We start from the raw sequence: 10000 nt of genomic DNA, 5'->3' as shown, positions 1-10000 counted from the left end.
CATACACAGTGACAAACACACACACACACACACACACACACACACACACACACACACACACACACACACACACACACACACACACCAGGGCATAATTTATCCGGTATCGCATCGCAGTTTGCGAATCAATTTTTGTATGTTGCGAAACAAAGTCAGCTACGTGTCGCACAAACTGCGATGCGGAATTGCATCCAAGTACTGTAGGAGTCTAACCAAGAACCTTATAATGCATATAGCAATGTGTGAGAAGATACTGTATATAATATACTATTATATCTTTATTCAATTATGAACCATCCTTTACTTGAGTGGTCATGCTGTGCAATACATGATGAAACTAAAGCACATTAGCAGAACACCTGCTAAAACTATCATCTCATTAGCAGAAGGGATGGCAACAGAAACAGAAACTTGAAACAAGCTAGCTATTGAGACTTCCATTGTAACTATGTAACAAGGTAGAAAAGGAACAAAAGTAAGTAACAGTGTAGTCAATGTACTTGCACTTTTATATTGTAGCTAATGTAGGAGGTCAACCAACTAAAATAACAAACAATCATGCAATGTGTAGTTGCATGAGACCCTTCCAATGTAAAGGTCAACACAAACAGCACTGTCACAGAAACAGGGAAAAGTACAAACAGTACAGCTTTCCCAACCTACAGGTCCTCACAACAGAAGTACAAACAGCACAACATTTGCGAATTTCCAATATAAAGGTCAAACCAAACAGGAGTACAAACAGCACAACTACTGTCTAGAAACGTCAACGCCGACTAAATCTAAAGTTCAGTTTTGCACGAACATGGAAGTTAGTAGCAGCAGTATGCCTCAACAAGAACTTTCGGATTTCTTAATGTATCTAAAGCAAGACATGAGACCCTCAGTGTCTTCTGAACTGTTGAAGAAACTAGGACACATTGAGTCTCTATCTACCCCTGCTGAAGATGAGAGCTGCAGATACATGACCGATAGCATAGCTGCAAACCTCTATCCAGAAGATGCTGATAGAAGTTTAAGCCCAGTTAGAGTGTATGGTGATGGAAACTGTCTGTATCGGTCTGCATCGTTGTCGGTTTGTGGAAATGAAAGTCGTCATCTTGAGCTGCGTTTGCGAACAGCCATTGAATTATGTAATAATGTCCAACGCTATGCATATGCTGTTGTGCAACATGCCAGAAGTTGTCTAGAATCATTGTCTCCAGTACCTCTGTTGTTGTCTGCTCTAAAGACTGAGTCAAGTGCAGTATTTGCAGAAGCGTTGGAATCTGGTTGCTCCCTTGAGAAAGCTTATCGTCTAGCAGCACTGATTGAAATTCATGCAACTTGCAGTCCAGGATGCTAAAGTTCTGTGTTGCATGCTTATGGGCTGTCTACAACCGGGATTTTTTAAAGCAGTTTGTCTCCCTGACACTAATCTGTGGCCGACTGACCGAGATGATCTTGCAGCCTTTGGTGAAGCTGATGTGTCTCTTGCTGTATACCACTCTTGTCGTCTTCTATTAAAGAACAACGTATTGCTGGATGGGGTAATGACAGACTGGACCTTCTTCAAGATGTACTGGATCGATAACTTGCGACACCATCCAAAAATACTGTATGGTCACTGCTTCTGTCCAAGTACAAAGAGAAATTTCCAAACTTTGTGCAATTGGTGTGCATACTGCTGGTGTTTCCAGTCAGCAATGCCATAGTGAAGCGTGGTTTCAGTGCTATAAGGAGGATAAAAAGTGACTGGCAGTCAAGTCTTAGTGATGATACCTTAGATCACTTGATGATCGAGGATTAGCGTTGATGGTCCGCCATTGGCACAGTTTGACCCTACACTTGCAGTCCAACGGTTCTTCAGCACTCCAAGGAGGCCACACGTTCAGCCATATGGTTCAAAACAAGTTAATGAATAGTATACTTTGCTTCTAAAATTTGCATGGGCAGGGTGCCACTTGCTACTATTCAAGTAACTTCGTTTCCACTTAGCTAAAGGGAATTGTGTTATAATAACAAATTTAATAGTATCATCACTATTCACAGTTTGGCACTGCCTATGAACTTGCGCCTGTAGACTAGAAACACAAGAACTGTCTGGGCAATTAATTAATTAATTGCTTTGTTTTGCAAAAATATGGTTGCGACGAAATTTTGCATTACTGCTACTCAGTTTGCAATTTGTGTAGCAATACCGCTATGCAAAAAAGAAAAAGGAAATTATGCCCTGCACACACACACACACACACACACACACACACACACACACACACACACACACACATACTACTGCGTGGGCGCGCCTCTCACCTACATAAGTGTTATCATTGTAATATGATATCGTATTGCACTTGCCTTCACCATGTCCTCCAGCGACTTCACGTACGATCTCTCCGTCGTCACAATCTCTTCACCCACTCGCTCGCTCTGCAGCACAGGTGGTGTGACATTATCCGGGATACTCACGACATCTGTAACACATTTACGCAACGGGATGACTTCAGTGATACGAGATGAGATAAGATATACAGTTGCACAACAAGTAGACCTTGTGTTAGACTGTCGTCCGACGCAGAAGAAGGCGAATTAGCGAGCGGGAAGTCCATGGTTACGCGCTATGAATGAGACGACGCTATTAGCCTTGAGAGGATAGTAAGACTCTAGACGTCTGAGTCAGTACGCGTGTAAGCGACGAGCGTTCGACTCGGGAAATAAAGTGTGAAGGAACCGGAAACGATTGACGCATGCGTACTCATTAGAACTAACTTTAGTCTAATTATGATGTCAATAGATTGAAAAAAATCTTTGGGCTGCGGACCTATCAACTTACTTGATGTCATTGTTAGTGTTAGGAATTGCACTTGCAATTTTACAATTTCCGTCCACATAAACTCAGTATGACGCGGCGGTAGAGTCTGGCTACGCGAGGCCAATCACACCCACACTTCTTCGCATTGCAGTCTGTCTTGAGTGCCTTTAGATGTTAAACGACTTGATAACTATTCAGTTAGGCTAAATTAAGTAGCTACTTTGGCCAATAAAGCGCTTTCAATTGGAAGACAATTATTGCAACTGCATCGTGTCAACGTCGGCTTAGCTAAGTACCCGCTAAATGTTATTTGATAAATGCTGAAAGCTTGCCCGATAGGGACCACCCAAGCGAAGCCTCCCGTGAGAGGATAGCGTAGGCGGAAGTATGATGGCGGAGAGTGGGCAAGAGCATCGAGGTCACGTGCAATGTTCGGAATTCCGAGGTACTTTTTTAGACACATGTCGATGATGTGATAGCAAACTGTTGTAGCTGTTTCTAGCTGCTTCGCGTCGTAAACGTGTTTGAAGAGACAGAGAGAAGTAGAAGGAGTTGCTATGATAGTGTCCTAGAGGCGAAAACGTTTCAACAAACTCGCAAACATTTTAATTGATTAATTTGCATTATGCAGCGAGATCGGTGAGGACCTATTTTAGAGGCTCGGTGTCACTGTAGACTGAGAGCCGTCTAGGTCACTGCAGAGATCTCTAGATGTCACTGTGTAGTTTCGCGTAGCCAGACCCCACCGGCGCGTCACACTTTTTTGGTTCCGCCCAGTTCATTTACCAGTTGCAAACACTCGAGTCCTGACATGCTGCAGTGTTTACCAATTACAAACACGTACATTGTTTGAAAGTGAGTGGTTACGGAACAGGCATCGTTGGATTGAAAGTATATACGCAGAAGTATAGTCCAGTTACGTGAGACCAGGAAATATAGACGTAAAGAGCCGTTATTTGGCGCTATACGGACTTCTAGTGCGCTGGTTTACCGTTTCCGTGAACTAACATGTCGCGCACGCTAACTTATCAGAGACGCAAACCCAGATATCATAAAAAGCCTGCATATTACACAAACAGGAAATGCCATGCATTAAGATCACGTGAGATTATCACAGAACCGACGACTTGGACAGGTACGTACAACTCGTTACAAGATCTACGCGGTGAGTTATTCATCAATAAAGCATGTAATCATGTTGTTTAACGACAACCAGGTGCTCGTTCTCACTGGCTGAAGCCAGAAGCCAGAAGCCAGAGAGGGCGTGTTCGACCTTTGCACCTTTCGGAATAGATGCGAAACAAACCGAAACCGCTGCGAATACTGCACAAAATACGAAGCTCGCATGAAACTTGTTCCTAACAGTGAGCGAGATGAGTTTAGCGCTTGTTTTCTGAGACTATGTCGCAGTCTGCAATCGCTCTGACTGTGAAGGCAAGCTGGAGGAAGTCTCTCACCATTCAATGCATCATAAAAAACATACTGAAGGACACAGCAATGCGCCTGCAACGTTTTATCATCTCTAACGTTTTAGTTTCGCGGGTGACGTCATTGATTGCAAACCAGGAAAGCCACGCCTACGTATAGGTGCTTGCGGCAACAATGTTGTTTTCCGGCTACACGAATGATTATAGTTGTTTGACAGGAGTGCGCACCGATTTTAATTGCTGGGCGTGTTTTTAATTTTAATCAAATTTAAATTTAATTTAAAACTTGTACATTTGAATTTCGTTGTTAGACTCCTTGTTCTAGACTTCAGGTTCTTTATCCATTGGTATTCATGATATGACTGTAAATAAGATGTCATAGAATCAATTCAGTATACTCTTTTGTATGTGTTATTTCGTTGTTGTGGATTTGACAGTGTTGCTCGACATTCAGAATGGCAGAAACCGAGGGAATAGATAGAGAGTTGTTTGATGCTGTCGAAAAGAATGACATACCTAAAGCCATCTCACTGATAGATCAGGGAGCATCACTCAATGCAACTCAATGGGTTGGAGTAGGTGTTATGAGATACATGGGATGTCCTAAATGTTGAACTGAAGTGGCTCTGTTTGATATTAACTAGGGCGTGAACATTCTTATGCAAGCTTGTTTTAACAAGAACAAGGAGATGGCAGTTATGTTGTTGGAACGAGGTGCAGGAGTCCATGATATTACGGATGTGAGTTGTTAATAATTATGTCTGAATCAATTTGTCATGTTTGTGTTAATGGTTAACAATAACAGTTAATGTTCATTAAAATTTATGAAATATACGAATGTGAGTGTGAGATTTGTGTGTCTCTGTCTGTGTGTGTGAGAGAGAAAGAGAGACAGAGAGTGAGTGAATGAGTGGGTGTGAGGGTGTGTGTGTGTGGGTGTGGGTGTGTGGGTGTGGGTGTCCCTTATTGGTGGGTATGGGAGTGTGTTATCATAATCTTGTGTTGTTGTGTGTAGACTGGATGGACTCCTCTGATGGCAGCTGCAAGTGAAGGATGTGAAGAGATTGCAGAACTACTCTTGGAAAAGGGTTCCGATATGGTCAAGAGGAATCACGTCAGTAAATCCATTGAACGTACTTGTCTAGCTACTGTATTCTGTGTGGTAATTGGTGGGTGAGTGAGCATGCACGAGCATGTGGGAGTACGTGTGTGTCACTCTGCATGGAGGATGTGCAAGCTGAAACACTCTGAATATATTTTTTGTACTTACATTGTCAGTATGTTAGTGAGTGTTTGAATACATGGAAGTTTGGTGGTTGAGTGTGTCATGTAGATTAATGGATGTCACCACCATGTGTGTGCATGACTTCACCATATCTTCACATGTTGTGTTTCCTTTAGATGGGCATGAATGCAGTTCACATTGCAGCTGCTCATGATCGTGTAGCCATTTTAGAAAAATTTCTTGCTCGTGGTGTTGATGTTGAAGTCAATGACAATGATGGTTGCCCACCATTGTGGCATGCTGCTTATGATGGTCTAATAGCTAGCTGTCGCCTTCTCATGAAACATGGAGCGGATCCTAATTATTTAAGGTGATGAATGGCAAATGTTTTCCTACTTTATGTACAGTGAATAGTATGTATTACTAATTAGTATGTTTATTTAATTAACATGATTGTGGTGTGACAGTGAATCAGAAGGAACACCACTGCAAATGGCAAGGAATCAACGTCACAAGGAAGTTGTGGATCTGATGAGAGAAGTTATAAGTAGTAAGTAGAAATTTAATTAGTCCCATGTTTTCTTCTCTTGTGCTCTTACCGCATTGTTTGTTTGTTAATTAACTCTGTTGTAGGAATATAGGAATGTTGGTTTGAGTTGTTTGATCCTCTAGTAGAGTCATTTATATCAATTTTTAAATTGTTGTTTGGCTATTATGTTGTTTATATAATGATGACGTCAGTTAAAATAATAAAAATAATGATTGTTTGCTTTTATCAGGTAGAAAGAAGGATGCTTCCGCAACCACTTCCTAGTGTGCAATGGACACTGTGGAACTTTTATATCAGTACATTTGACATGACATGTTATCCGGTATCTAGTGGTCTCGTTGTATTGGCATTGTATTTTATTCACAATATTGTGGATGTTGTATTGTGTCTATTCATCCCAATAGCGAGAATGGTCAGTCTGCTACAGTACATGCATTACAGACTATTGACGGCCAGTACGTGCCTCTGTGCTATTTTACCAGATGAATAATTTGGTATACGTGTTATTGGTTATAACTGGCTCATACAGTTTATTTTTCTGTCCGTTTTTCATACCTTCTTTTATGACAGTCAAACAAATAGAAGAGAGACTGAAGGACAAGCAAGTTAACTAACAAGTGAAAGCAACTCATTATGTATAAATTGATCTTCTAGATTTGACTGGCCAACATGCTGACCAGTCATTAGTGTGATGAGTTGCTATATAAAGTTACCATGCCAAGGTCCTGTTCTTCCGCACGCTTAGAATTGAGGTACAGTACTCACGTTACCTAATAGAGGCTGCACGCACATAGTCCCTACAAGAATTGGATTTCCGGGAATTCTTGACTTAGCTTGCGAAAGAAATTAAGGTCGCACGGCCACCCAGTCGGCAAAAAGACCGTTATGAAACTCTCTGTCTTCCAGTTATCACTGTCGTGGTATCCAATTAGCTTAGCGTACATCATACTGAATTACTGTATTGAGCGTCACTTCTTGTTGTTTTGGACGCGACGTGCTAGATGCCGAAGGCTTAATTAAGCAAACGTAACATTCCCTATATCCACCTCAACATATAAGTTTTACAAGCTGTTGTCGCTGTCAGCTAGCTGTAACTCAAAGCAAAACCCTCGAGACAACACTAATGATCGAGAGATTGTAGATGGTGAACTACTGTTTGCTATATGGATGTTTGACCTTCTGTTGAAACCGGTGGTCTTTATAGTGCTCATATGCATAATGGCACACTTTGGGGTGTGCAGCCACTCCCCAGACTTCCGGAGGAAACGCGCACTGTAAACTATTCAATAGGCAAGCAAGCAATAGAGACATACAGTACATCTAATATTATAGTGCAATTGAAGGAGTCACAGAACATACAAGAACTACAACATACAAGTTCTAGATCACAAACAATCACGTTGAAAGAACTGTCATTCACTTTCTTCCTCCCCTCATCTCCTCCATCACAGCTTCGTATGTTGGAGGTTCAATCACCTTACATGCATGAAGAAGCTTGTGTGCAGCTTCTTTCTCTCCCATCTTTTGTGTCATCATGTCAAACAGATATTGGATTCTGTCACAATTGTTGGGAAATTGTCGTAGTTGCTCAAGTTCCCCAATGCTGTAGCCACATTCTCTTCCAATAACATAAGATCTCGTAGAACTGGTACGTTTGACAGCAAGAACAACCTGAGAAATTCCTTCCTGTGGCTGATCTGCTGCAGATCCGGATGCCTGACTGGCAGTAGAACCTGAACATAAAACAGAAACAATTAGAATACACAACAGCAGAATGTTGGTAATAGCAGCATCCTTCTATTACAAGTAAAAATTCAAATCCATGCAAACCTATCAGCACTTAACTACATTCTGTTCACACAAAGTATATCTACACTAAATAATCACAGAGCTCTGAGTTCACCTAGGCTCCTTAACTTCTCTTCGCCAGTCAGATTGCAGCTTCCTTCTTCAAGTGATTTAAGTGATGAAAAGGTAAACAAGAAATTAATAAAAATTTATTATAAATAATAGGAAATACCATCGTTGCTCTGTCCTATCTGTTGAATTGTCATCAGCACTGCACTCAATCCTGTAAAAACTCACTTGAGAATGCTATATTCAGCTGTTTACAAACATCACTTGCCACTGTAAGAGCATGGTTCAGCTAAAGCGCGCTTCGCTGTGACACAGCAATACTTATGTAATTCAGAAAGCAAGTAACAGACTTCTTGTGTTACTTTCATACCTCCTGGTAGATTATCTTCCACTGATCCCATTCTTTTGATTGCCAGCACAACTGTTACCAAGTGAGCAGCTGCTCTGTATTCTTCAACTTCACTGCGTTTTCTTTCGTAAATGGCACGAAGTTTGTATGCAGACGTGCATTCTACAGCGCTCGTCACTTGGTCATACTTCAATCCCATTTCTAAACCTAATTCCAGTCAACAAGTTGATGTGTTGTCATTAACAACACGAAGCAATTGAGCAGGATAAAAGCGAGCAATGCCCACCGAACGAAAGAAAACCAAATTAAAACAAATACTAAAATGATAAGAAAGACACACTCACCTTTTATGGGTTTCTGTGATTTCAAGCGTTCATTCAATCTCTCTTTCAAAGCTTCAAACAAGTCTACTGTCTGCATGAATCGAAACAGTCTATCTAACGTAGCTTTGTCTCCTTGATTTGTAATCCACAAATCGAGTGTGATAAACACTTCATCACTTGACTGGACTATTTCATCACGATGTATTCCACCAGATTCAATATCCAGAAGTGAATTGGCCAGTAGATGTTTGCATTCACTGCTGGTGAGCAGATAGCTGACATCTCTAATGACATCAACAAGGATGTCAGCCCATCCACGCCAAAATCCTCCTACTTTGTCACTGTGTCTTCTGCTAAAACAACAAACATAATCTAATGTTAACATAAATATAAAATTATTTGAAAGTGTGTATCCACCCTAGTCAAAGGCCAAATCTTATACTCGTGTAGAAAAGAGCAATTGTGTGTGAGTTGCGTACCCAAGAATACCAAGGCGCACAGTATTACTCACACGGTTGAACTAAACACACACACACACACACACACACACACACACACACACACACACACACACACACACACACACACACACACACACACACACACACACACACACACATACACACACACACACACACACACACACACACACACACACACACACACACACACACGCACGCACGCACGCACGCACACAAACACAGACGTTAACCCTTTCATCCGATGCTAGTTGTCCCCTCCCTAGGACTGAGCAACCGCGTACTACTTGGAGTTTCTGGGCCAGTAATGACAAGTGACCTGAAGATTCACAAGAGCATATGGAGGGACATCGACTATGACGCAGCTCTGGCACTGGATAGCAAAGCCCACAAGTACCCAACTGCTACAGGATATTATTTTGCCAATCCATAGGTCTTGTCCATCCCTGGTCAACGACAACATACTCCTTAATTTCTACTTCTGAGTCAAGAAAGGCAATTGTGTGTGAGTTTCTTGCCCTAGAAAATATTCCATAACTCGCTATCACTCTGACTTGAACTTGTACTCCGGATGGGTCTGGGATGTAATCCCTCTTTAGAAAGACTTAGATAGAGCATCATACACACGCACGCGCATGTGCACACACACACACACACACACACACACACACACACACACACACACACACACACACACACACACAATAACAAATCTGCAAGCACTATTGACAAAGAGTGTATATATCAGTCAGTATATATATATATATATATATATATATATATAACTTACACTTCTTTGGCATACCGCGAAATACCATCCGGTACTGTGCCAAGTGCAGGCCTATCACCTAAAATATACACACTGTCAAGAAAAATTGTCAATTTCACTGACACTAAAAATTGATTTACCTGTTGTTATTTCAGTAAAACGGGGAGGTACCTCCATAGCCACAGTACACTGTAGAGTGTTAGAGCTTTCCTCTCTATCTTGTACTG

At 41.5% G+C, this 10000-nt stretch overlaps 3 protein-coding genes across 5 annotated transcripts in view; 1 reads left to right on the top strand and 2 right to left on the bottom strand.

The window, feature by feature from the left end:
• Positions 1-2701, bottom strand: part of LOC134198632 (pleckstrin homology domain-containing family G member 3-like) — a 25235-nt gene extending 22534 nt beyond the window's left edge. For both annotated transcript variants that reach the window (XM_062668042.1, XM_062668043.1), the window contains exons 1-2: positions 2534-2701; positions 2341-2456 (exon numbers count right to left, since the gene is read on the bottom strand). In XM_062668042.1, coding sequence (XP_062524026.1) covers positions 2341-2456; positions 2534-2591 — 174 coding nt within the window. In that variant the 5' untranslated portion in view covers positions 2592-2701. The remainder of the gene's footprint in view (positions 1-2340; positions 2457-2533) is intronic.
• A 1175-nt stretch (positions 2702-3876) lies between these two features.
• On the top strand, positions 3877-6364 carry LOC134198407 (ankyrin repeat, PH and SEC7 domain containing protein secG-like). 2 transcript variants are annotated; one of them, XM_062667799.1, is made up of 7 exons: positions 3877-3929; positions 4659-4796; positions 4866-4961; positions 5237-5335; positions 5623-5816; positions 5914-5996; positions 6226-6364. In XM_062667799.1, the coding sequence occupies exons 2-7, from the start codon at positions 4677-4679 to the stop codon at positions 6258-6260; spliced, it is 627 nt and encodes a 208-aa protein (XP_062523783.1). In that variant the 5' UTR covers positions 3877-3929; positions 4659-4676; the 3' UTR covers positions 6261-6364. The 2 variants fall into 2 exon arrangements, with proteins under 2 accessions (XP_062523783.1, XP_062523782.1); XM_062667798.1 differs by having other exon boundaries at positions 3877-3959.
• Positions 6365-7281: 917 nt separating this feature from the next.
• LOC134176269 (uncharacterized) overlaps positions 7282-10000 on the bottom strand; it is a 3365-nt gene continuing 646 nt past the window's right edge. The window contains exons 1-8 of the mRNA XM_062642944.1: positions 9914-10000; positions 9795-9852; positions 8547-8878; positions 8224-8409; positions 8122-8157; positions 8017-8067; positions 7900-7944; positions 7282-7729 (exon numbers count right to left, since the gene is read on the bottom strand). The exon at positions 9914-10000 is cut by the window's right edge and continues 646 nt beyond it. Of these exons, the coding sequence (XP_062498928.1) occupies positions 7413-7729; positions 7900-7944; positions 8017-8067; positions 8122-8157; positions 8224-8409; positions 8547-8878; positions 9795-9852; positions 9914-10000 (1112 nt within the window). The 3' untranslated portion in view covers positions 7282-7412. The remainder of the gene's footprint in view (positions 7730-7899; positions 7945-8016; positions 8068-8121; positions 8158-8223; positions 8410-8546; positions 8879-9794; positions 9853-9913) is intronic.

This window comes from Corticium candelabrum, chromosome 2, assembly GCF_963422355.1.
Source record: "Corticium candelabrum chromosome 2, ooCorCand1.1, whole genome shotgun sequence".
In the NCBI taxonomy this organism is placed as follows: domain Eukaryota; kingdom Metazoa; phylum Porifera; class Homoscleromorpha; order Homosclerophorida; family Plakinidae; genus Corticium; species Corticium candelabrum.
The sequence above is the reverse complement of the archived record's forward strand: the minus strand, read 5'-3'. Positions and strand labels throughout refer to the sequence as shown.